Here is a 27221-nt window from a genome sequence, read left to right as displayed (position 1 = left end):
AATGCTGTTGCACTGGGTAGAATACAGCTACATCATGTTGTAGGTGGGGTTAAGTATAATAGTTGTTAAGATATGGGATTTGTGGTGATGGGAGGATATTAGTGCTGTAGGAGTACTTGAAATTCTTAAGCTTCTATGCAGCTGTGCAGAAAATCAGCTCTGCTGAATTTAAACTCAAATAGCCGAAATACGAAAACAAATTTCAAACTATTTTTGCTGCGCTGCTGATGCTTAAACCTGTGTTATGTCAGGAAAAAAAAGTTAGATCTACGCCTGCCAAACTGGGAGACGTGGGAGTTCAGGACATTATTGCACCATGTAGGACATGGTCCTCATGTGCAGCAGATTCACATTTACTCATCAGTGGGTGCTATAGTGACCTCTGACCTTTAGATATTATACATGTTTTTATTGTGACATTAATATGATGGAATAATGGAGAAAATAATGTGATTTCCGTCAAAATGCAAACCATTTTCTACCATGAAGTCCCTCTGCTTGGAAAAAATATGATAAACCGTCATAGATAATCATAACATATTGTAATTATTTGGAATTATAATGAAACATCAGAAAGCATCGGAAAACTATTGAAAATTTCAAGGTATTGTAATAATCCACAAGTAGTTATAATGTGAATCTGCAGGAAGACGAAATTTTACCTCTACTTAAATAAACCACCGTTAAAAGCCGTTAAAAGCAAAGGGCTTTCTGTCTGGTGCTTTCGTGCTGCACAAACATTATAATGTTAAGAAATCATCTTACCTCACGTTTCTATTGCTGCATCCTTTTTGTTGTTGTTGTTGTTGTTGTTATTTCTGATTATAATCAGTCACTCTGAGTTTTTCATGCAGGCTGAACATGAAAACGTTCTTCTACTCCTATCTTCTGCATTAGATTCGGACAGAAAATAGACGGTGAAATGCTAGGATTAGAAAATCCTCACATACGTTTACATTCATTGCTTCACCCATATTGGCTCGAGCTCGCCCACAGGAAGGCTTTTTAAAAAAATGTTTGCATTGAAGAGAGAGGTTGTTGGTAATAGTGACTTAGCATCATGGCTTAACGCGTTCTGTTAGCCAATCAGAAGCAAGGTGAGTGAATATCAATAATAATGAGTAATCCTGCTGTTTTCAGCCCACATCTGTACCAGCAAGCTTCTGTATCTCAGAACAAGAGCATCACAGCTTTCTTTAATGACTCAAGGCACTGATTTATGCTAGAGAACACTGCAAATGCATTGAATAAATGAGTAAGCCACACCTTTAAAGCTTCCAGTGCAGACCCATGTTCTAAAGAATGTGTTGTGGTTTTCAGGAAAAATTCCAACAATTTTATGTTTTTCACTTGACAATATTAAAACATGTCAGTAATGTCTGACGTGTTGTTTTATTTTTTATTTTTTTGCAAACACTGGTCATGAAACCTTGTGAAATGGGCTTTGATTGTGAAAAGTCATGCTAATTTAGTCACATCTTATTGTGTCGTTTTGTTTTATCTTATACTCTTAGGTATGTACCTTATTTGAGTCGTCTCTAATAACACCTTGTTTATCTTTCCTCCACACGTGGCGACGCGAACAGACCCTGATTTTTTCTGTATCTCGTACGGTTGTCTGACATCCACTCTGCATCCCACTTTCAGCCCTCTGCATGTAACCGCTTGATGCTAACAACACTTGGCCTCCCTCCGCACAGTTAGCAGCGAGGTGTCTGTGTGAGCACTCAGGTTGCATTTACTTTTAACTTGGCCACCCACCGGCCAGTGGTAAACAACACACATTCACCTTCACTCAGGCAATTCTGAGAGCAACCAGGCAGCGTTCTGACACCAGAAAACACACAGGACGAGCCCGTCCTCTCAGCAAACAACACAAGTGAAAACAGACTAGAGATCTCCTCTTCCCGCTGCTCTCGCCAGGATGTTTGCTAAAAGCACGGCTGTAAAGTCATCCGCGTTCAGGCTCAGGATCTCTACTTCTCAGTTTTTGTTTGCGCTTATTGCTGCCTGTGTGTGTGTGTGTGTGTGTGTGTGTGTGTGTGTGTGTGTGTGTGTGTGTGTGTGTGTGTGTGTGTGTGTGTGTGTGTGTGTGTGGCCGTAACAATGCCTGATGAATGAGGAGCTGCGGTGCTGACAGAAGGCTCCATTAACATGTGCTGCTTGGCTCCCCCCATTGCAATCCGTCACACTCTGCACACACGTACACAGAATGGATGTAATGAGTGGGATGATTTAACACCAACTGGTTGGTGTTTACAGGCAGTGAGAAAAAAAGTTATTTTAGGATGTTTTTAGGTTACCAATGAAGTTTTATGCTTTTTGTTTCTAATCTGTCAACATAGATTAAATGTGGTTTCTAATCTCTCAGTTAAGTCTTTTGTTAGATGAAAAGAATGCAAAGGTTGCAGCTCCAGACCCATAGGTTTATTACTAATTATCATCATTATTATTACATTTTTAACGCGCTGATAAAATATCCGTATGAGAATTTTTATTGTTTATTCTTCATATCCAAGGTTAGACGATTAGTTGCAAAAAATGTACACAACCTGTTACTTTCAATTCAATTCAGTGTTTTTATATAGCGCCGAAACACAACAAGGGTCATCTCAAGGCACTTCACAAAGTAAAACATTCCAGTTGAATCCAGTTCATTATGTCAATTATTTAAAAGTTTCCTATATAAGAAAACCCATCAGATTACAGCAATCCTCATACTAAGCAAGCATGTAGTGACAGCGGAGAGGAAAACTTCCCTTTAGCAGGAAGAAACCTGGCTCAGTATGAGCATCCATGCACCGGGACTCACTGGGGCTCTATATAGAGGGACAGCAGTAGTTCAGGGGATAGAGCGGGTTGTCCAGTAATCAGCAGGTTGCAGGTTCAACCACGGCTCTGACTAGAGAATGCTGCTGTTGTTTCCTTGGGCAACCATGCCTGCTGGTGGTGGTTGGAGGGGCCGATAGCGACAGGGTTTGGAAGGCCTTGCCTCTGTCAGTGCGCCCCAGGGCACTTGTGGCTTCATCGTAGCTCATCCCACCAGCGTGTGAATGTGTGTGTGAGTGTGTGTGGGTGAATGACTGATTGTGTTGTGAAGCTCCTTGGGGGGATGTAGAACCCAAAGGAGGTGCTTTACATGTTATAATTAGTAAATCTAACATTCTTCATTTGGTTTATCTTTTCTATGAATCACACAGATGGAAATAATTACGTTAATCAGCCCTTAGTGGCATTAGCCTCAAATCTTTTGGTCATGCTTGTATACCAATCCCAGTCACCAGGCAACCTGGAGATGTAAATGATGAAGATGGGCTTATCTTCATTGCACAAAGCTGAAGCTAAAATATCCTCATTATAAGTGCTGCCATGTTGTGTTTATGGTATTTATACACTAGGAAAGTAGTTCCTCGTACACAATCAAGTTGATTTAGATGACAAATAACCTAATAGATCCTAACATATTAGATAAAAAAGAATATGAACATACAGCAGCAAAACTGGCTAATAGCAGTCAGCCTGACCTAGATCCTCGCATTTACTTTCAGAACCAAGAAGCTAGAGGACAATCGATCAATCAAATCCGGGAAGTTTGATGCTTTTCTTTCATCAAGGCAAATGCACGAGACTCTTTTCATGCATATTTTTTTACTAATCCTTTACAACAACAAAAGACCGAATCCTTATAAATAAAATATTGTTTGTGTAAAGTATTGTTTTTGATCACATAAAAACATCAACTTTTAAAATGAATTTCACATTTTTTGAACTTAGTAATTTTGGCTCTGGTTTAAAAACAAACAGGGGTCTCGTTTATCAAACATTGCGTAGAATCCTTACTAAAACCGTACTTAAACACAGCAAAAAAAAAGTACTTACGCCAAGTAGGTTTGTGATCTATCAAACATGGAGTACACACAGCTGCACGCAATCTCCGCTTCATAAATCGGAGACTAACGAGAAAGTTTCTCAGCTGCATTTTAGTCACATCCTCACCACGCCCACTTACTGCCATAAATAGTGAATGCAAAGTGCCTTGTGGATCTCATGCATATACATAAGCTGGCTGTTGCAGCACTCCACCAATGACATGGCGACCGTAGATCAAGGCAGATCAATTAAGCGCAATTTCACAGAAGCAGAAATTGAGGTACCTGTGGGTGAGGTGGAGAAATGAAAGGAAGTGCTTTTGCAAAACAAATAAGAGAAAATCCACGGAGTGGCACAGCATTGCTGAAGCCGTCAATGTTGTGAATTCTTCAGAGAGATCTGTGGCGGGTAAAAAAAAATGGTCCAATCGGGAGACAATCCCCAGACTCCCAGGTGAAAGTCACGCGTGCTAACCAGTCCGCCAAACGGAGATCTCCCCTGTACAAGTAGCCAGGGCAGATGATCAATCGAGTCACAGTGACAGGACCATCGACATATAAATATTGGAAAATGGGTTTCCATAGACTCCAATAACACATTTTTGAAGATTAATGGGAGGTGGCCACCACCGCCATTTTGACCGTGTCACAGGTTCCGTCAAGCCCAGACAATTCCACAAAAGGGAAGAGAGGTGGAGCTGAGGGTTGGGCTGTAAGGCTGGGATCTACAGACGACACCCGGTCGAACTAGCTACAATCTAACCTGAAGCTAACCCAAAGCTAACGCGGAGGTGGGAGCTAAGCTAACGGAGGTAGCAACCTAGCTACAACCGGAGTTAACTGTGCACAACACCAGAGCTTCTGAGTCAGAGATACGCCGGGCTGACCGCTGGGTAAAACCGGGTGGAACACAGAGGTCTCCGAGACCTCCACAAGCCGGCAGCCGCACAGCAGACAAGCGCCACTGCGATCTGAGATGCGCAGAGCTGCCGCTGGGGAGAACCGGATGGAAAGGTTTCCATCCCATAGCTCCACAAGCCAGCAGCCCGCGCAGCAGACAGAAGCCGCGATCAGACAGAGATGCTCCGAGCTACAGGGAGGGGAGAACCGGGTAGAAAGGTTTCCATCCCAGAGCTCCACAAGCCGGCAGCCCGCGCAGCAGACAGAAGCCGCGATCAGACAGAGATGCGCCGAGCTGCAGGGAGAAAACAGAGATCTCCCGAGAGCTCCACAAGCCGATAGTTGGAACCCAGCTCCACCAACATGTTATATTTCAACCCATTTTCTAAAGTGCAGCATTATGTTAAATGCACTGGGTTTTACCCTATTACATTTAAATTTCATGGTTAAACAGTACATGTTAAAATCTAAGCTCAGCTCAGCAGTGACCTAAAATACATAAATATAATTTTACTTACCGAAAAATATGAAGTGGAGACTCCTTGGACGCTCTATTAGTGCAATTAATGCCACAGCAAGTCATTTTGTCCAACAATTGCACAAATAATATCCAAAAAAGAACACACAAACACAGAGACTCAAAATGCCGGAGCAGTTTCCAAGCCAGACCGAGGCTCAGGCTGAGGCCTTTCCACGGAGCTAGCTCTGTGGTCATGTGGGTCTGATGCTCATTAATTATACAGAATTTTAGGCTTTTAATACACTTAAACAGAAGAGTGAGAAAAAAAATCACCCCCCTCAGAGTTGTCATGAGTATAAACCAGATAATTTAGACAAAAAACATGTTTTGGTACCAGGCTGTAAACATGTTTATTTCTGCTGTGAAAATGGCATTTTTAACATGGGAGTCAATGAGGATTTGCTCGCTTCTGACACCAGCCCCCAGCGGATGAGGGTGGAACTGCAATGTTGGGTACTTGGGGGGGGGGGGGGGGGGTCGGTCTTATTCTGTGTGAAAACAAAGCAGTACAAGTGATAATGCTGCAGGATTTCATAATTGTATCCTTCTCAGCAGCATCACTGCAGGTGCTCTCCATGTCCAAAATGTGCATAAGCAAGGTCCTTAGTCAACTTAAAGTTGCGCACATTTTCCTGCTAAGTTTTCTTTCATAAATCCCAAAGTTTGCATGTAAAGTTGCTTACGCAGTTTTCCTACCCCGTTTTGTGCGTAAGCAAGCTTGATGAATGAGGCCCCAGCACATTAGTGATTGGCGGGACTTCATGTACTTAATGTACATTGGTTCTGGCTTTAACTTTAGTGTTATGATTATGCACCAACTAAACCTTAATTGTAAACGTAATCAAAGACAACGTGTTAATTTTAATGTTCTCCACCTGATTGTTCCCACAAAAGAAGTACACATCTAAAATGTCTGGCTTTCAGCTTGGGTTCAATGTTGTTTATTTATTTGTTTTGTTTTTTAATTTTGTGAAATCTGTGTCTCTGTGTGGTTTATCGTCAGGTGATAATCAAAAAGGCTGCAAATAGATTAGCAGTTTAAATGCCTGATTTAGAATATTAAACAACATTTTATTGTATTCCCTTTTTATTAGTATTTTATTAAGTAGATGGTGATGAAAATTAGACTTTTATTAATTGTGAAGCTGAAACTAAAACTGTTATTGCGTACGATCTCGGAACAACATTGGAAATGAATAACTTATTTTTCAGTTTTTACTTCTAAACTTGCTTTGTTATTTTGTATTTTGCAGCTCTGCAGATGAGAAGTTTCGCTGGAACCACCGAGGTAATATTTAAATGTCTTAAATGTTCTAATGTGATCATATCTGGCCCTTTGCTGTTTCCATACTGCTGAATGTTCACCTCACATGACCCTTCCATTTGTGCGTCTTTGGTTTACTGATGCATTCTTTTCAAAGACGCGCAAAATCAAAAGACTCACCTCCTACGAGTAAAATTGGTCTGTTCTCATAAAATATCTCTTTTTCAGCCTGTTTCTCTGGCTTCACTCCATGTGAAAGCTGAGTAAAGGTCAGTTTTAAATAGTTCTGCGCTCTCGTCCAGATGGGAAGCGTTTTCCATGCATGACAACGGGAATCAATGTGCGTTTTGTTGATTTAAAAGTCAAATCAAATCACCTCTTCAGGCTTGACAACTTTTCTGACGGCATTTGTGTTGGAAAAACACCAGCCGTCCATGACACTAAGGTCACTTTTTCTGCCTCTCTGTCAGTCAGGTTCAGATCTATAGGCTGCTGCGAGTAGATTGATGGTCTGAGTGCACGCTTGGTGACCTCTGCCAACAAAGAGGTGTCTAACTCAGAGAGGCTCAGAGGTTTTGTGGTGACAGGATGTCCGTCCTGCTGTGCTTGACCACTCAGCCTGAGAAGGACTAAACTTACTTGAGAATAAAACCTGTCCTTACTCCAGCCGGACCTTTAATCAAATCATTGCTCTGAAATCGTTAAAACCCCATTTCTTCTAAAAAAAAAGACTTTTAGTCCTATTTTCTGTAAGATTGGGAATAAATCCAATGTAACGATGCAGTAAGGCCTAGAAATCATTTTACCAACAGCATCAGCATCACCAGTCTGCAATCGCATCAGTCCAAGTCAATAAAAAGAGCCTCTTAAATCCTCCCACTAAGGCCACCACTATTAACGTTCTCTTTCCGTCTCAGTAAGAGATTAATGTTCTCCTAAGACTCATTTGTAAGCTTTTATCCTCCTTGGCAGCCCCCTCTAACTGACAGACACTGACCATGCTATCAGCCTCTGTCTGACAGACAAACGGCTGCTATCTCAGTGCGAGGTGGACCTCAGTCCCACAAGATTATCAGTTAGGTTTTTACCCTTGACGCAGGTTTTACCTTTGCATGTGGCTCCGTTGTAAGGAACGAGTAAAACCACTCATTCCCCAGCTTATCAGCACTTGTACGGGAGTCAGTGCTGTTTCTTACCGTTCGGTCTAATTAGATTTAATTAATGGACGTGAGCAAGAAGTAAGAATGCTTAAATTTGAAGTCAACGCATTGGTTTAGTTAGCGGTGGTAGGTTAAAATTAGCTCAAATTAATGCACACATGTTTAGACACCTGCCTATGCATGATCAGCTAATCAATACCAATATTTATATCATTTTGCATTTTATTGATGGAACCAGCTACAGTAGAACGGGTGTTGCGTTGCTATGATGAAGGCTGTTGCTAACCCTAAAAGATTTTCTTCCCTAGACATTGCATACGAACTAAAACCTCTAGGCTCACAACAGTTTTGGGAAAATGTTGTCTAGTTCTACAAAAGACTAAGATTTCCTCAAATTTCTGCAAGAGACTGATTACGCAAACGTATAAAACTATAACAACACCCCCTAGTGGATGTAGTTATTACTGTGCAGGAGATCAGAAATGAAAACATGGACAATTCAATAAAGTTAATTTGTTCCTCGTTGGCTTGTTGTTCTCTTCTTATCTTAAATTAACAGTCATTGGATCCAGGATAACGATGAGGGATAAAATAACTAACTCCTGTGTCATCATTTAAACTCTAATCATCTAAACCAGCCAAAATGCTTTCAAACATCCACCTGAAACATTTGAGTATAATCAAGGCAAGTTCAGCGATCACTGAGCCTTGTGTTGTTTTTAGGACCCCTGCAGCTTTTGCAGGGTTCAGGAGAAACCGTTTGTCCCTTTCCTCATGTTTCGTTTCTCTTTTTCTTTCTCCTGCAGATGGGCAGAAGGACATAGAAGAAGAGCTGACAACAGGTCTGGAACTGGTGGACTCGTGCATCAGATCACTTCAGGAGTCGGGCATCTTGGACTCCCAGGACACCACTGCAGGAGACAGTAAGATTCATGACCGTATAGTTTCTCCAGTTATCTACGGTCCTGTTAGAAGGAAGGTCCAATGCCAATTAGCAAAAAAGTGTTCTGACTTTCATTGCTTTGCCTGTTTCGTGGCTAAAAGAGTCGCGTAAAGTTCAACTTAAATTCAGTTCAAATATTGTATATTTTACATCAGATAGGAGAAAGTCATTAAGTTTTGCCCGGTTAGTTTTGAAACCTCAAAAACAGCCAACAGAAATTCAGTTTTCAATCATATCATGCGCCCTTGGTCATGTGACTCTGTATGTTTATGTAGCTGATCCCCAGAATCCAGAGAGACGACCAGCTGGAGGTACTCCAGCTCTTGGAAATTTTTGAACTGAAACAATGCTGTTTTGTTTATTTTCAGACTGGAACACAAAGGCAAATAAAATCCTTATAGATGTTTAAATTACTGATGCTTTAAATTTAATGTCATCAAATCCCTTAAGGCCAACCCTCTTCTGCATCATAGTAACATAGCATATATATGCATGCACATTTATGCACAAATTATACATAAATATATATATTTTCTATTTTAATTGAAGCCCTTTCTGTCTTAAATACTTATTCTTTGCAACATTCAGGGTTAGGGTTGGGTAACCCCTAAATTAGCTGTTGATGTAATTTGACAGACCTCAGATCCTCACATTGCTGTTTCACATACGTTGTTGTTTTAAATCCACATTGCGATGCTGCAGGGGAGGAGAGCTCTCACTGAGATGCTAAACCGCTCCCTGCATCTCACTGCGCCACTCTGATCTTTTTGCACTCGGTCCTGGAGCTGATACCCGTGTCTTTGCTCCACTCGACCCCGTGGGAGAGAGAAGGCTGTCAGGAGACATGCAGAGTTGTGCCAGTAGTTTGATATGCTAATCCATCCTCGCTGAGATGTCAGCTGGCCTGCTGTTCACAGAGCAGGGAGGAGAGGCAAAACAGGCGACCACTGTACTCCGCATAGACGCATGGCTGTGTGCACGAAGGCAGAGAGGGAAACACAACCATGCTCCCAGGCAAAGAGAAACACAGACTGCATGAGGTGGTGCTGCATTTAAACTCACCATCATGCATCGGCAATGGCACACAAACAATAAAACCAGCAATTCTTGATTTGTTTAATATTTTACATTCATGTAAGTAACGAATGACCCATGATTCTTTTTCACAACTGTCTATAAGCCGTTTATGTACCCGTTAGTACTTTGTGTCCCTCTGGTTTAATTCTACTGAAGGATCCGGCACTTAGTACAAACAAACTAGCTCATTGCAAGTTATCGCTGGCTACATTACCTTAAAGAATATCAGTATTAATAGCTGTTATAAAACAAAGGCGAGTTACAGAGTTTTATACATTGCAAAGCAGGGTTTTATTTACATTTGCTGCAATGTAGCCTTGGTGTTTGCTGCTCTTTTTAGAAATTGGACTTTCTCACCCAATGAGTCACCGGAGCGAGATGGAAACAATGCGTAACTTTGGTAGTTCTCACATTTACCTCAGCACCCAAAAATGATCACATGACATAAATCACCCCTGGCTTACAGTGACTACTCATAACCCAACTCACAACTACAATAACTGGCCCCAAGGTGCTAGGAGATTAGGCTAACATTAGAAACTGTGCAGCAGACTCAAAAATAGTATTCAGATTGAAAGGAAATTAATCTAAAGGTTATTTCATTTTGAGTATGAATGTAATTTGTTTTAAAGATACTTTTATGCATTCTGCATTAATTGTATTTTTGCTGCTTTCTGATTTGGAATCAGAATTTCTTAGATCTCATCATTTTAGATTCTGATCTTTGTCATGTTTTAAGTTTTTGTCAGTACAAGATATATTTTTAAATAAAAATTATTTGATTTGGTTAGTTAGATTTTTTGCAGCATTACTAACCTAATAGCATGTTTTATGCACAACCTTCTACTGGAGCACAAGCTACCATACAGCTGCTTTCAAATCTAAACTACAGAGGAAAGGTGAAAATACAAGCAAGGAATAATAACTACTGTAAGTAAGAAACATAAGTATCTATAATTTAATAACATTACTAAATATTTCAGATGTAAGAGAAGTAATCTGCAAGGTGCAAAAACATCAACCTGTAGCCAACAACAAAGCAACTTGATAGATCTTCAGCAAGCTGCATCAATGTGATCTGGTTTTTGTTCACTTCTGTTAGAAACTAAGAATCTCTAACAACTGTCAGTGATTTGACATCTGTTTCATGACAAAGGAAAAGCAGTTTCTTCTTGATGTACAAAAATGACTGATTTTAGCACAAGAAATGCAAGAATTATGCACAAAGACTTCAGCTCCAGCAGAATCACTTGTGCTGCTGAGCAGATCAGTATGGAATACCAGCAGGATGCAGTCTCTTCACTCGTCATGCTGCTTCCATGCTGGAGATACTCAACATGCATGTTAGTCTGTGTTTATTTGACAGTTTTGGGACTTTGGTCATAGTTTTGTGGGAGTGATTATTAGAAAAAAAAACATAAATCTGATGATAAGATGTTGGTCACCAAGAAAGTGTTTACTTTCAAATATGATCATGCAGCCCCATCACCTCTTTCATACTTGAGACGGATTCTGTGAAGCCTTCCATCTTTGTTGCTTGAGTGCTAATGTATTTATTAGGCCTTTTAATTCCCCAAAGGCTCCTCGAGACACATGAGACACACCTTAAGTGACGAAGACTCTAGAAAACATCCTGCTGGCTTTGAGTTTTGGTGCATGTATGCATGAACGTGAATCAACGTGAAAACGAGCTTCAAGTAAAGATGCATGCCTGCGTGTGCAACATAACGAGCCTGTCATAGACACAAAGGCTTTGACCCAGTAAACTAAACCTGGATCCTCAGTTTTATATCATGTTTTAAATAATGCACATTCACCAGCTGTGTTGCCACCGGGAGATGTGCTGCGCTTTAGTCACATCTCTCTCTCTGGAGCTTCATTTTGCAAAACTTTTAGGTTCTTTTAGCTGCAATCTGCTGATTTAATCTGTCCCGTGCATTGGCATGGTGATTTAACTTTGGTTTATAGTCACAAACAAGCAAAGACTCATTTTGTCTCATGTGATTTTCAGTTAATTTGGCAAAATAAATAAAGATTAAAGAGACAACTGCTATTGACCGTGGACAGCTCCAAAAGTCCTCAGAGAGCACGAACACTGAGCGTTAGGCCTTTGTGGCTCTGTGTAGACTAGATCTACGCTGTAAAGCTGTTTCCCGGCAATGTGAGTTGTTTGTCACATTGAGGCAGCCAACCCAGTTGCTTTATGTAGACATTACTAAAGCCACTGGGAGACTTTTGAGCTAGAAAAAAAGTCATGAAAAGTAGAAATCACTTCTGCAATAAAAGTTGTTTATTAGCCACATCAGTACCATTATCACTAGAAATTAATTAATTAAGAGGTGATGAAATATTAAACAGAGTTGTGAGCGTGAGCTGTTGCATAAGTGCGCTCCTCGAGTTTTGAGTCCATTTGCAGGTTGTTGGGGCTTTGCAAGTCTCTCTGTAACAAGTCACCTTGTTTTTACTGGAAGCAAAACGATCCAAAACGCAAGACTTGAAAAGCTCTAAACTCACATCAGGCCGTGTCTTAAATCATCTGTGAAGCGTTTTATGCTCCAGCTGTATGTATGTGCAACCGTCTGCTTCAATCCTCAAAGGCTTTCATCTGCTTGTTAACCGCTCCTTTCTCTTTTCATGCTTTTTGAAAAACATAAACATGTGTGGTGTTTATACAAACAGGAATAAGTGATGTCTCCAAAAATAGCATCCATTTAAATAGATTTTCTGTGTAGTTTGAGTTTTTAACAGAACATTTTGCTCTGAAATGGTGATCCTATAATGTCGGGGTCAAAGAAGCTGAAATCAAGGATTTATTCTGGAAGGCAGTTGACTCATTTACAACAACAGAACAGGACAGAAGCACCCTAAAAACATGTGACTGTATATGAAACATTCTTGGTTAAAGGTATGGTGGAGGATGTTTCTGAATTTCAGGAAAGAACCGCCCTCTTCACGTTTAAAAAAAATGCGAATGAGAGAGGACGCCCAGATATCCTCGTGCACGCTCTGTTTACAAGTACCTGCTGCTAACTTCTTATAGCAGTAATCTGAAATGAATTTCTCCAAATAGCATGCCGAACTTTAGCTTACCTGTCGAGCAGAAAACCGGCGACAGAGGCGTCTGTGGGGAGCCCAACCTTCGCACGTGCAGGAAATGAAAACTACACAGCAACGAGCACTAACTGGTGCAGTGAGGAACATCTGAGGAGAATGCAGAAACGAGTATAACTGGGTTAAGAACTGTCCAACACATTATTGAAACTGGTCTGATGAGTCCAGATGGACCCTGTTCCAGAGTGATGGTGCATCAGGCTAAGAAGATAGGCAGATGAAGTGATGCACCCATCATGCCTAGTACCTACTGGATAAGCCTGTGGGGGCAGTGTTATGATCTGGGACTGCTGTAGTTGGTCAGGTCCAGGTTCAGCAACAGGATGTGCTCCAAAGATGAGGTCAGCTGACTACCTGAATATACTGAATGACCAGGTTATTCCATCTTCCCTGACGGCACGGGTATATTGCAAGATGACAATGCCAGGATTCCTAGGGCTCAAATGGTGAAAGAGTGATTCAGGGAGCATGAGACATCATTTTCACACATGGATCGGTCACCTCAGAGTCCAGACCTTAACCCCATTGAGAATCTTTGGGATTTAATTCCATGCTGTAGTTCTTTTTTAAAACACAGAGCAGTTTTGTTTACCTGTTTTCCCGCTACGTTTCGTTTGCGGCTGCAGACTTCCTCAGAGCTGACTCTGATGGTGGCGTCACTTCCTTCTCCGTTTATCCGTGGGCAGCAGAGGACGTTGTCGCCCTCTGCTGCCCGCTCTCCCCTCTCCGACGATGCAGTCCCATGCACGATCCAACGAGTAAACTCCATCGTCCCTGTTCATAGTCCCACATCCATGTCTCCTTATCTCTATAGCTTCTTTTACCCATGTTTTGTTGTTCGGTGTTTATGATCCTTGTGTTGTCCCAGTCCATTATATGGTTTTCTCTTGTGCAGTGATCTGTTACGGCTGACTTCTTTATTGTGCTTTCTGCTTCTTATTTTGCTGCTCTTGTGTGTTTTCGACTTGCCTCTTTCTCGCACTCCTTTCTATGTTCTATTGTTCGTGTGTTGAGTTGGTGTCCGGTTTCTCCTCCCAACATTAGCAGCCGCAAACGAAAGGTAGCGGGAAAACAGGTAAACAAAACTGCTCTGTGTTTTAAAAAAGAACTACAGCATGGAATTAGAGATACGACACGGCAAGAACACACCTAAGATCTTTGGGATTTGCTGGAGAAGGCTCGGTGCAGCGGTCAGACTCTACCATCGTCAATGCAAGATCTAGGTGACAAATTAATGCAACACTGGATGGAAATAAATCTTGTGACATTGCAGAAGCGTCTCGCTATGATTCCACAATGATGTGTGCAATAATGAAAGCTATTAGAGTGACTTTTTTTTTCTTTTTTGGGGTGGTGCATGCTCATGCTCAATAGTCAGTTTTCAAACAAAAAGCGACAAACGAATGCTGAAGCAAATTTTTACCCCCAAGAAATATAAATACAAAGTAAAGTTTGTTGCCATCGCTCAATATACCGTACACAGAAACTCAATGTTTGGCTAAGTTTGCTTAAAGCTGAACAGTGACTATAACATAAACAAATCAATCATTGAATCAATCAATCAATAAAAATCAGATGAAATAGAAAGCATAGATAAAAAACGTTTCATAAGTAGAAATGATAGTTAAAATATATATACATAAATATATATATATATATATACATATATATTATATATATATATATATATATATATATATATATATATATATATATTAATAGTACATTGGAGTTGGGGAAAGTGGCCCGATGAGGGACCCAGCGAAACCTAAACACTTAGGAAAATGTATCAGGATTCTTCTGAAAAGATATTTACTTGTAGGAATAAAGTTTTCTATTTTAATTTGTTCTCAGAAGTAATTTTCGTTTTCTCTGAAGGCTCAGTGTCTGTTTAAATTAGGTTCACTATTTGTCCTTTCCTCTTATTCAGACTCTTTAGAAGTTCTCACAAAGGTCAACCAAACGATGTGAATTTGCATGTCAGCGTAGCAACAAGAGTTTTGGGTTAATCACTTGGCCATTCCAAGGATCATCGCTAAAGGAGTGCCTCTTTGGTTTGGCTTGGCTTCTCGTGCATTTTTAAGCCTTTTTTTCCCTCTTTTCTTTCCCCATTAGGACATGGACTGCTGTCTCAAAGCGCTTTGCAGCTTAACAGCCAAGATGCGTATGTAGCCGCTGGGTACCATGGCAGTCAAGCTCTGACACTTGGGGAAACAATTGCAGCTCGCAGCGGGCAAGTCGGAGGGGCAGTTCACAGCTACAACCAGGTGAGTGCTTCTGTTAGCTGCTGTTCTCTCTGATTTTGTCCCTTCGTCACCTGTTTCCACAACTCTTTTTGGCTTTGCTCCTCTCCTGCTTTTGTTTCCCTCCTCTTCCAATTCGTGACCCCTCTTTTCCTCCCACGTCTCACGTTTTTGCACTCTTGTCTTCAACCTCGCTAGGGGACATCCAGTCGTGTAGCGGCCCAGTTAGTGGGCACAGACTGTCCCTCGCAGTCCCAGAGAGAGTCGTTTGCCCAGCAGGCCCTTGGCAGCGCCCTACACATGTCCACTGATGGTGGACCTGCTCCTGCTGGACCATCCATGTATTACTCCTGTGCCACTTTGCCAGCACAGGTACAAACTCTCACACTCAAAATGTGCAGATCAGAGATTTTTTTCATTGTATTACAGTTTTATTCACGACTTGTTGCTTTTGCTTGTCTTGCACTCTCATCAAATCTGCTGGGATGATGAAATCCTAATTTGCAGATATTTAATTTACATCTCCATTAGGCTCACTCTAACAGTATAAGCTAAGAATTCAGAGCTAATGTAATTTGGCGACCAGCTGTATTTTTTTTTTTTTGCTCGTTTTTTACTTAAAAGACAAAATTCATTTTTAACATGACTGACAGAATAAATCTTCAACTTCATTGCAGCGTGTGAGCTCCCCTCTGCAGGCAGTGGGATCCCCTACCAAGCTGCAGCGCCTCGGATCAGCCTCTGCCGACATGCCCAGCTACGCCACGCTGCAGAGAGTCTCCTCACCCAAACAGTCACCCAGCAGACTTGCCAAGTCCTACAGGTTGGTTTATTCACACAGGCCTCTGTGTTGGGAACACATTACATAAACACGTTGCCTAAAGTACAAAGAGTTCATCCGAGGGACGTCGGCATGGTTGCAGATCGATATAAATGACTCAACAGTTACATCACATCTACAATTCGATCCTTTTCCTGGTTTCTGGCACACAATTTATATAAAACAGCTTCAAAGCTAATTTTGTCCTAAAAAAAAAGGTAAAACATTATTTTAAAACGGACAACATGCAGCTCACCTGTTGAGGCATTCCATCAGTTTGAGTCTTTTCTAACTGTTGTTGAACTATTTATTTTATAGAGGAGACCAACAGTCAGTTGAAGCAGCAGACTGTTGGTGGGCCAGGATTGACAAACTCATGCTGTTTAACCAAATGTAGTTCAAACCCACAGCATTTTATTTATGGCTCACGCAGAGAGCCCACAGCTAATGTAAAATGTGTAATGGGATATTGTAATGTATGTACAGGTGGAACATGGTGCATTTAGTACAGTAATACTGAACCAGACTGAGAGACCATCCAAAGGCTCATGAACCTGTTGCAGGTGTTTTGGATTCATTAGTGTTACGGTTGCCAGTCTGGCCTGTGAAGAACAGGAGCCAGGATCACCCAGCTCTAGTGAATAAGCCTGACTCCGCCCCTCCTCCTCCTCTCCCCCGGGCTGCTGAGGAGCACAGCTGAGCTAAATCTTCCTGATGAGCAAACACCTGCATAAAAGGGCTGTGCCTTCAGCAATCTGGGAGGCGACTTTGAGTTTTTTTTTATGTATTTTTTTATTTTTTCCCCTGTTTGATTTTGTTTTGTGAGCGCTGTTCCAGACCACACTAGTTGGTGGCGGTAATGCGCCATTCGTTGTTTGCCAACCGCCAATAAAACACCAAAAGAAGAAGAAGAAGTCTGGGAGGCAGCAGTGCAGGGGTTCTGCTGTCCTCCTGGGTTTTATTTGGTTTTAACCCCTTTTTGGTTGCATTCGTTTGGATTCTTTGGAGTTTTAAACTGCGGTAGTGTTTAACTCTTGGTGATATGTTTTTTAAAGCTCAACTGTATTTGGTGCAATTTTACTGACTTTGGTTTTTAAACACCTTCGTGTGGTAAAGCTTTTAAAATAAGGTTTTACCAGGTGTTTTAATCAGTAAATTGTTTGGGACTTTTTTTCACCTTTGGGATTTTAAAACACCTTCTGTTCGGTTAAACTTTCAATCTAAGTTTTAACCAGGTGTTTTATAGTTGATCATTTGGCTGTGTAATGTTAACCTTTAGAGAGATCTGTTTGCTTGTGTTTTAATACCTTTTTGTTACAAATAAACCCATTTTAAACTCCTCCGCCAGTTCTTATGTTACCCCCATCCTTCACATTTTTACAACACCCGTCGGGGACGTAACAATTAGCTTATGTAATGAGTTAAATTACATGTTATTTAATAAGCCATAAGATATAGGATTCCATAGGAAATATGAAATCAACCTTATGGATCTGTAGGTACTGTTTAACCAGAAGATCAGAACTTTTTATTGCAGGGATTAGGTAACAGCTTCGTATTAACTCAGAGACAACAGAAGAGAGAGTCAAGTTTAAAAGTTTAAAGATTTATTACTAAAAAAATTAAAACTAGACTTACTTTAACACTAAATGTATGCTGTAACTAAGGTGAATGAGACGGAGAACGGTGTAATGTGGAATGTTGCTCAGAACCAGCAAATCTGAAGAAACGATTAGTTCTGGTGGGAAATGAAGGTGACGTCTTCGCATTAAGCTTTGGTTAAGAGATTCATAAACACATTTGACGCCATTTTGTCGGCCTACATACCCTTTTGGAAGTCCCCGTTAGATCAGGAATGTCGAGGTCCAGCTGGACCTTCTCTGGAACCGAAGCCGGTAGGAAAAGCAGCGTTTGCCGACCAGACCAGTCTGTGAGATACTTCCGGGTCACAACGGTTTTGTTGGCATCTAGTGAGACCCAAACCTGGGTCGTGATGGCTCAGCTTTTATTCTGAAAGGAACCGTTGCAGCAGTTGGAACAGCAACAGATTTTATCCAGCTTGTCGTTGGTTCTTTTGGCTGAAGAGGAAAGTTACGGATTGGCCACTTCGACAACTTCTCTAGAGCGCTTAGAACTGGCGTTAGAGATGACGTGGGCATAGTTTTATACTTTGGATGTTTAGATTTATGGTCGAATGAAAAGATGACAGATTTACCAAGCACCACCAAAACCACGCCTCCGTCAGATCTGGCAGATTCTGATTGGATCAGTAAAGCAATGTGTGATGTCTTAATGCTACGTGAGATCAGTCCTAGTGGAAACATTTAAAGTCATATTACTTATTTTATTCTATAGGATTACAATAAAGTAATTAATACTTTGATTTCACAGATTGGTCACATCATATTATTGACTAACACTTTGTTTGATTAGCTTTATTAAAATAGAGTTCTTTGATTTATTAAAAGGAGAGAGTCCTTTTCTTCATTCTTCTCTTGAGCTGGAAAGAAAGCAGTTTAGGAGCAAATGCATGAGACCTTGAGGCCATATCTCATGCAGACCAGTTCTGTATCAGAGGAGAGGGGGAAAATGACTTATGGTGGAAAACAGTCATTTCATTCAGTTACACTTAGAGTGTGAAACTTTGAGTCTAGAATTTTAAACCTTTTCAAAATATTCAGAATGTGGGGTTTTCATAGGCTGTAAGCAATAATCACCACAGTTATGACAAATGAAGGCTTGAAATATCTGGGATTGCACGGGGCTGCATCTCATATATTTGCTCACCTTTTAAGTAGAATTACGGAAATAAACCGTCTTTTTCACCATATTCTAATTTTCGTGTTTCACCTGTATGATTAAATCATGCTTTTGGGGGGGGGGGGGGTTGAGCATTGTGAGCCATTGTGTGTGTGTGTGTGTGTGTGTGTGTTGTAACCATTGACTATGTATACGGAGGTTGTAATGCTGTCTGTGATCTCCGATCTGCTGTTTTGTACATTCTTCACTTGAAATATGGGAGCCCCCCCGTAAACGAGATGTTTCATCTCAAGGGGTTAATCCTCCTTATAAAGATATGTCAATAATATAAATAAATAAATAATATTTACCCAATCCTGCAAAGCGGATCCTTCACCTGCTACAGGTTGGTACCTGATTGGTAAAATTCAATTTGTCATTAAAGTAAAAAAACAACAGCAACACAACAATGTTTTTAACCGTAGATGTTTGCCACAATCGTTTACCACATAACAGTGTGTTTACTGTGTTTGTCAGCTGTATACATTCATTTATTCTATTTAGTTTTTATTCTTTAAATCTATATTTAGGTTGGTTGTTTAGACCCTAACAGCTCTCAGTCAATGTAAGGAACTAATTTCATTTAAGACGTTTACTTCAAATGTATCACAGCCGATCTGTGTCCAGTTTTTATTAAACTGCATCATAACAGGAACATTTCAGTCAAATGTAATTCAGCATTCAGACTCATTTATTCCAGTGAGTCCCTGAAGCCCAAATCCAGCGTTTGTTTCATATTTATATAATTTTCCTTAAAGTGTTCGATGAGAACTCCAACACCTGTCCCTCCTCTCCTGCAGCACTTCATCACCCATCAATATTGTAGCATCGGGGATCGCCGGCTCCTCCTCCCCTCTTTCAACGGCTGCCTCCCCCGGGGGAAACCATGCCTCTTCACCCATCCACCAGCTCAGCTCGGCAGTGGGAAGCTACGCCACGCTGTCTCCCACCAAGCGCATGCTGCATCACATCAGTGGAGACAGCTATAAGATTTCCCACGAGCTTTACGCCAACGCAACCCTGAAAAGGCCAGGTAGCCTGGCAGGTAGAGGTCAATGCAAAACCCTTACTATCTTTGTGTGTGGCTGTCGGTGGTGTCGTGGATTCATTCGCCCGCTGTCATCGTGGTTTGTTTTCAGCTTCATGTTTGTGTTTGACTTGAAGCCTATTTTCATCAACAATCTCATCAAATTATGGAATTTCTTAAGGGCCTGCTTTAATTTGAGTTCCTGCTGGTTAGTGTGAAATGAAGCCACTCTCCATTCTTGTGTGTGTAAAAATCAACAGCTTCAGGACAAAGTTAGGGGAGAAAACACATGTTATCTAATTTTTGAAATTATTAGCTGAAGGTTTTTTTTTAATTCACAATATTGCCAAGAAATAACAATTCATGATTAGTTCATTTTTTAGAGGTCCTTCACCGAGAAGCCATGTGAAAATAATCAGTCGCTCTGACTTTTTCATGCAGGCTGAACGTGAAAATAGTCTCCTACACATATCTCCTGCATTAGCTTTTGATAGAAAATTGACGGTGAAACTCTAGGATTTGACAAGCCTGACAGATCTACGTCACACTGTCACTTAACATTCATGGGCTCACCCATCTTGATTCACAACGTGGAAGGCTGTTGTTGGTTTAGCGTCCAGGGGATAGTAGTGAATGTCTCAGCTAGTAGAAGCTAATCGTTAGCATTAGCAACTCCACCTCACAGCAGAACTCCTCCAGGCTTGTGTTATTTGTGGACATAAAACCTCAATGTTGCAGAGCAATTGAAGCCAGTGACAGAATGGATTTCTTGTTAACCAATCAGAAGTGAGATCTCCAAATATCAGGAAATAAGAATCTAAATCCTGTCCTCCAGATGACAAGCTACTTTCTCCTCTGACCGTATTCTCTCTGCTGAAACAGGCGCACCGGAGCATTTTGTCTCCAGAGTACGAGTTACAAGGCATTAGTTCCTACTATAGAGTATTGCAAATGCAATAACAATATGACTGAAGGACCCAGTCTTCAAATACTTAACTTTGTCCTGAGATTTTAAGAATATAGAAACAACGATGTCTGTTAGGATCAAGTTCTGTATTTTATTAATGTCACTGTTACATAACAAAAATGGACAACATGCAATAATTTGCTAGTAATTTAGAAACAACAGATTGAATGTGTATTTATTCATTTAACTCACGGCATAACAGTAAAGGTCCATATTTGTGACAAAGTATAAACCCCTTTACAGTTAAATGCTTCAGATCAGCAAACACATTTTAATATCAGGCACAGATAACCTGAGTAAATACAGACTGCAGATTTCAAAGGATGTCATGTTTCTCTACCAACTCTTTTTCTTTGTTTTTGACCACCTAACAGTCTAATCTGGACCCTGTTTACCTCTCCAGGCTCCAGAGGCTCCTACAGCAGCCAGCACAGTCACCTGGGCTCTGAACTGCGACCCCTTCAGTCTCCCGAACATCACATTGGCCCCATCTATGAAGACAGAGTCTACACCAAACCCAGCCTCAGAGGACAAGGTGAACGCAGATTTACTGGCAGAGGTTGTGTGTCTAGGGCACAGAGGGGATGTCTACAAATACTGAGTCTACAAAATAAAATCCCACAAGAGGAACAGACAGGATGGAGCCTGAGCAGGAAATCAACACATGATGGAGACCAACAGATAAAAAATGCAGAATTTTACTTCATGATCTACTAAATTTAACAGATTCTAACAAAAGTACGAGGTCATGTAAACGCTACACGAGGGTCAATGCAATTAAAATGTGATATTCAGTCACTCAAACAAAACTAGATCGAACGTTAAGCACATGCTCCTCCAATTTCGCCCAATCAGAGCAGAGCTCCACCTGCACAGACTAGTGTATTTAGATATAAGAACTGGTTATTTGGCGATTAGTGTTGCAGTTGGGTCATCGCCATCTTGTGGAAACAAAAACGGTCTAATGAGTAAAACTGTTAGAGCAAATACTCTAATTAAACAAATGTAAATTTTAATCAGTGTTTCATATACAAATGTGACATTTTCAGGAGGGATTTGATTATTGGGAAGGTTTTAAGGAAGTTTTGCGTTGATTTAAATGGATGAGCACATTTTTGAATAGTCTATAATAGCCATCAATTATCTCTAAATGAAAAAAAAAGTCTTGGCCCACATGCCACCATCTTATTTTTAGATTTCTCATCTGCCTGTTATACTAATATCCAGCTTCGTGTTTTGGCTCGGAAATTGCTTATTGATCTTCTTCTTGATTTAGATTTAAGAGTCTTGGTAGTGGATCTTCCAACCTGTGATGTTTGGAGAAAATGGCTTTTCCATCAGAACACCCCTCTTCCCTCACTGGCAGTGCTCTGAGCTCAGTCTGTCTCTGGTTTTTACCAATACCTGTAGGAGCAAAGGTAGTAATTGGTACTCCTTATAGATGAATCTGGCACCAGATGGGATTGGAAAAGACAATTCTGGACCTGTTTATTCACCGAGATCTGGAAAGAAATTTAGATTTACATAAAATTGATTTAAATGCAATAGAAATATATTTGTATTTATTTTGTTTTTAGGTTATAACAAATCAAGGCTTTAAATATCTGGCTCTGGATGTAACGAGTCTATCTCATATATTAGTTTCACCTTTTAAGTTGAATTAGTGACATAAAAGAACTTTTGCACCGTAGGGGCAGCAGTAGCTCAGGTGGTAGAGCGGGTTGCCTCATGATCGGAGGGTCATGCACTCGATTTCAGCTCCCGCCAGGGGTATCCTGCTGTTGTGTCCTTGGGCAAGACACTTCACCCAACTTGCCTGTGTTAGTGGTGGTCAGAGGGGCCGACGGCACCAAAGGCAGCCTCGCCTCTGTCAGACCTCCCCAGGGCGGCTGTGGCTACAAGTAGCTTACCATCACTAGCAGTGTGTGAATGTGAGAGTGTGTGAAAGCGTCTTTGGGTGTCTAGAAAAGCGCTAGATAAGTTCAATGCATTATTATTATTCTGTTTTTTGAGTTTCACTTGTATAACCTGACAGAAAAGGATAGAAACTGGTTTTAAAATGCAAAATACATTTGTGAGGGTGCTTCCAAAAATTCCACAAAGGTTTTCGATCTTCTCAGGCGAGCTTCAGGGCCTCAGTCGCATCAGGTCCACAAATCTCCTCTCAAAATCATCACAGAAACCAGGAACCTGTCTTGAACCCTTTGAATTTCCCTTACAGAAAGTCAGAAAGTGAAAGAAAGGGTGACAGCTTTGGTTAGCGACTAATTTGTGAAAATACACTGTTTATCAAAGTATATTAAATCTTGTGGGTGCATTCACACCTGGGTCGGCCCAGTCGCACACGGCCAGGTTTTATTCACACAGTCTTCTCGGGAATGTGGAAATCTCCAAGCACGTGGGCGGGGCAAAAGATGTGTGGAGAAGTCCATGGTGTTTTAATTAAAAAATGCGGCCGGGAGCAGAGTTGCTTTTGGAGACTGACTCTGATATTGCTTCCTGCTCTCTCACTGAGACTGCTGTGTGTGCTCCTCACAGCAGTCTGTCCTCACGCTGGAGCAGCAGCTCCCAGCTAAAGTCAGAGGAGATGTTTACTCCCCGATGTCCAGACTGATAATTGTGCATGCAGGAAGCCCCTGCTGCCCGATTCTATCCACCTATCAGAGGCTTCCCTCTAAAGGTAGGCCTTAATTTCCCAGCTAATCGGTCGGCAGTGGGTGTTTTGGGTCAGGCCATGCTGAAGAAAACTGCCAGGAGAGGTCAGCTGAGCACGGAAAACACACACAGCACAATATATCATACCAGGGCTGGGCCATGCTGACCCAGATGTGAAAGCACCATAAGTGAATCATTTAGTTCTGTAGAGAAGATGTTCTTACATTTAATTAGAAACCATAGAATGTGAAATATCATAAGATATGAAACATCACCTTAATGGTCTTTGAACAAATTTAACCAGAAGATTGGATCTTTTTATTGCAGGGATTGAGCAACACTTCGTATCAACTCCAAGAAAGAGAGAGAGAGTCAGGTTTAAAAAGTTAAAAGATTTTTTTCTAAAAACATTAAACAAGACTAACTTTAAACACTAAGTTTATGATGAACTAAGGTGTGTGTGTGAAATATGTTCAGAACCAGCAAATCCAGACAAACGATTAGTTCTGATGGGAGTGAGATGGTGTTTCGCTCTAAGCTTGGTTTGGAGATTATAACACACATTGAGACTCCATCTGTCGGTCTACGTTCCCAGCGGAAGTCCCTGTTTGGATCAGGAGGTGTCGAGGTCCAGTTTGGACCTTGTCTGGAACCGAAGCCTGTAGCAAAGCTGCAGTTGCCGACCAGTCCCGTCTTGAGATACTCCCAGGTCACGGCAGTTTAATTGGCAGCTAGAGAGACCCTGAAGGGTCATGATGGTTAAGCTTTTATTCTGAAGGAACTGTTGCGGCAGGTGGAACATGCAACAGATTTAATCCAGCTTGTCGTTAGGTTCTTTCGGCTGAAGAGGAAAGTTACGGATTGGCCACTCCGACACTTTCTCTAGAACGCTTCGAACTGAAGTTAAGATGACGTGTGGCATAGTTTTATAATTTGGATGTTTTGATTCATGGTCGAATCAGAATTTGCCACAAAAGGGGATTTACCAAGCACCAACAAAACCACGCCTCACGTCAGATCTGGAAGGTTCTGATTGGATCAGCAAAAGGAAATATGTCATGTGACTTAGCATTACATGTGATCAGTCTAGTGCCTAGTATTTAAAGTTTTATTACTTATTAAATACTATCAAAGGATTACAATATCAACTAATTAATATTCTCATTTCACAGATTGAACATTAGCTTCACATGATTATTTGGACTAACATACGTTATTTGATTATTATTTAAAGAGAAATAGTTCTGTTTCAAAAAGAGTTCGTCTTTCTTGTGCTGCCCGGGGAAGCAACAGTTTAGATAAGAGCACAGAGCATGAGTGGCCTTGACCCATATCTTGTAGATTAGGTTTGTGTCAGAAACTTATGGTTTTGCTTGGGCAGAGCAAATAGAGCAGGGCCTTTAGGTCAGAAATGGACAATTCATCACGCTACAGTTCTGTAGAGAGATTGTGGTAAATTAAGTGTTCACTAAGGAACATCTGAGGACCTTGTGATCATTAGGTGATGGTGGTTAGACACAGGAAAGACCAAGCAAGAAAGATGAGCTAAAACCAGCTTCAGTATATTCCAATCCATACTCTAAATCAACGTCATGTAGAAATCAGTGAGTAAAAGTCTCCTTGTGATATTTTAAATAAAGTGATGGATGTAATAAACAGTGTGAAGAGAGAGGTAAATGTCCCAGTCTAGTCCCAGTCAGGCAGTCATGGTTTAACGGTGTGGTGGTATCTTCAAGGCTAATGTACATGAGAGATTGTTTCTGATCATGCCGTGCTAATAACAAGACCAGGTAGGCAGATCCACACGGGGCCTCAGTGCCAATTTGTCTTTCAGTCACAGTCTGTTAGCTAAATTAGTTTCAAAGATGAAAATTAATCTCAATTAATCCCTTGGGCATCAGATTGGGTGCTTCGCAATCAACATAAATCAGCCGTGTCCTAAAATGTTGTCGACGCGGTACCGGTGGCTTGGCCGCCTCACTGGTAGATGCACTAGGAGAGCGAGTAATTAAGCTCTGTTTTATTCAAGATATCTGACCTTTAGCTTCAGTTTATTTTGATATGTGTGATTTGTGCTAATAAAACCTGTTTTAGAGAAGAAAAAAAACTCTAAATTCAATCATTTCTTTGTTGAAGTCTCATCATGTTTTAAGGTCAATTTAATTAGTTTAAGGTGGTTAACTGGGTATGGAACATGTTGGGTCATGGTGATTATCCTTTTTTAAACACAAAGACAGGACCTAATTGTATTCCTTAACTCTTAGAGGTCCCTCGTGCATTTTTTTTGCCCAGGCGGTCATGTTTTTTTGAATAACTTTGCCTGTGCTGATGCAATTCTTTTTAGTTTTTGCTCTGGTGGGTGTTTTTGGGGAAGTTTAGCAAAAATAAAATGCCCCCCCCCCCCCCCCCCCCACTCCTTTTCAAACATTGCATAGAAAAAACAGGAACACTGACATTTCAGTTGGCAATAAATAATGTTTTAGAACATATGGTAGGCAGATGTCACTCAGGAGTGAAAACATGTTTAAATACAGTTTGTGAGCATTAGGCTGCCCACAGATGTGCCTCATTTTTAATCAGCCCTACTGAAGAGGTACAGTATATCACTGATGCAGATATTTAAAGAAATGGTAAAATCACGCTGATATCGGCTGAACAATGTCGGCCCATCCCTAGTCCAAATGTGCATGTTCTTTGGGAAGGTGACAAAACAGCTTGGCTCACAATCAGCTCTAAGTTGTTTTCATAGGCTTGTTTTTTTAGGAAGAGATAAAATTCCTTTTATGTTTTTTTTTCACCCTTTTCAGTGTCTGACAAATGGAAATCAGCATTCGGTTTATTCTGAGTTAGAAGCTTAAGATTCAGTGTCACTTATGCTTCAGTTGATCCAAAAAGCACGGAAGCGTTTAGGCTATGCGCCAGGCGTATTCTTACCGGCATTTGTTTTATGTTTATTTATTTTAAACAGCTCAAGTTCTTTTTCGTTTTTTTATTTCAGTTGTTCAGCTCCTGTCTGTTTACCATGTTTATGTTTTAATGAGTTTTATCTGAAGTCCTTGAAGTTTTTAGAATGTTTTGTTATGTACTTGTCTCATAATTTATTTATTTTTTTCTTTTTGTCCATTGGTGCTGGTGTTGGCGCTCTCTACTACTCCTGCTTCCATTTCCTTGGGCTGGGTTTGTGTTTGGTTGTGATTTATTTTTCCTCCACTACCCGCCCACTCACACCTTGCTACTCAAACCCCAGTGGTGAACCAGTTGTACCAAGAAGTCCTCAATTATCTGTTTTATCCTTACACTCCTGTTCCCACTCTAGCCCCATCTTCCCCCGGTGTTGATCCAATCCCCTTGCAGCGAACGGGAAGTCAGAGCACCGCTGCCACCTTCCAGAGAGGCAGCTTTGCCACAGGAAGTGGAGCCGCTGACTACGCCAATCCTTACCGCACTCTTCAGTTCTGCCCATCGACTGAGTCGCCTTACAGCAAGTCAGGCCCCGCCCTCCCACCTGAAGCTGCCCTGGGCCGGTCTCCATCAGTGGACAGCATCCAGAAGGACCCAAGGTGAGACAAGTTACTTGTTCTAGAATCAGCTGATGATGAAGCCCCTTTGCTGCCCCTTTTTCCACATTCAAAGAACTTACTGAGGGCCAGATTCACCAAAGTCCATCTAATTATTCGCAGTTAATCTGGAAAACATCAGGCTTTAATGACTGCATGTTGCTGCCACAGCTTGTAGCAACAGATAATTGACTGTCAAGGTTTGACAGCTGCACTCAATGGACGACTGAATCTGGGCTTTAGTAAGAGGCACACATCATGCCACATCTTTCACTGTCCACTCTAAATGACCCCATGTTGGGCCTTTTT

General features: G+C 41.1%; 1 protein-coding gene across 12 annotated transcripts in view; it reads left to right on the top strand.

Annotated features, from left to right (window-relative positions):
• The window catches only part of ctnnd2b (catenin (cadherin-associated protein), delta 2b), a 225541-nt gene that overhangs the window by 119641 nt on the left and 78679 nt on the right, over window positions 1-27221 (top strand). For 5 of the 12 annotated variants that reach the window (XM_054735967.2, XM_054735916.2, XM_054735815.2 and 2 more), the window contains 8 exons: window positions 6543-6577; window positions 8520-8636; window positions 14960-15111; window positions 15286-15459; window positions 15765-15910; window positions 19507-19757; window positions 21104-21235; window positions 26603-26915. In XM_054735967.2, the coding sequence (XP_054591942.1) occupies window positions 6543-6577; window positions 8520-8636; window positions 14960-15111; window positions 15286-15459; window positions 15765-15910; window positions 19507-19757; window positions 21104-21235; window positions 26603-26915 (1320 nt within the window). The remainder of the gene's footprint in view (window positions 1-6542; window positions 6578-8519; window positions 8637-14959; window positions 15112-15285; window positions 15460-15764; window positions 15911-19506; window positions 19758-21103; window positions 21236-26602; window positions 26916-27221) is intronic. The other 7 variants (XM_015957313.3, XM_054736015.2, XM_054736039.2 and 4 more) reach the window with 5 other exon arrangements.

The sequence above is a fragment of the Nothobranchius furzeri genome, chromosome 11 (genome assembly GCF_043380555.1).
Source record: "Nothobranchius furzeri strain GRZ-AD chromosome 11, NfurGRZ-RIMD1, whole genome shotgun sequence".
NCBI lineage: Eukaryota > Metazoa > Chordata > Actinopteri > Cyprinodontiformes > Nothobranchiidae > Nothobranchius > Nothobranchius furzeri.
Note: the sequence above shows the minus strand (reverse complement) of the source record. Positions and strands in the feature narration are given on the sequence as shown.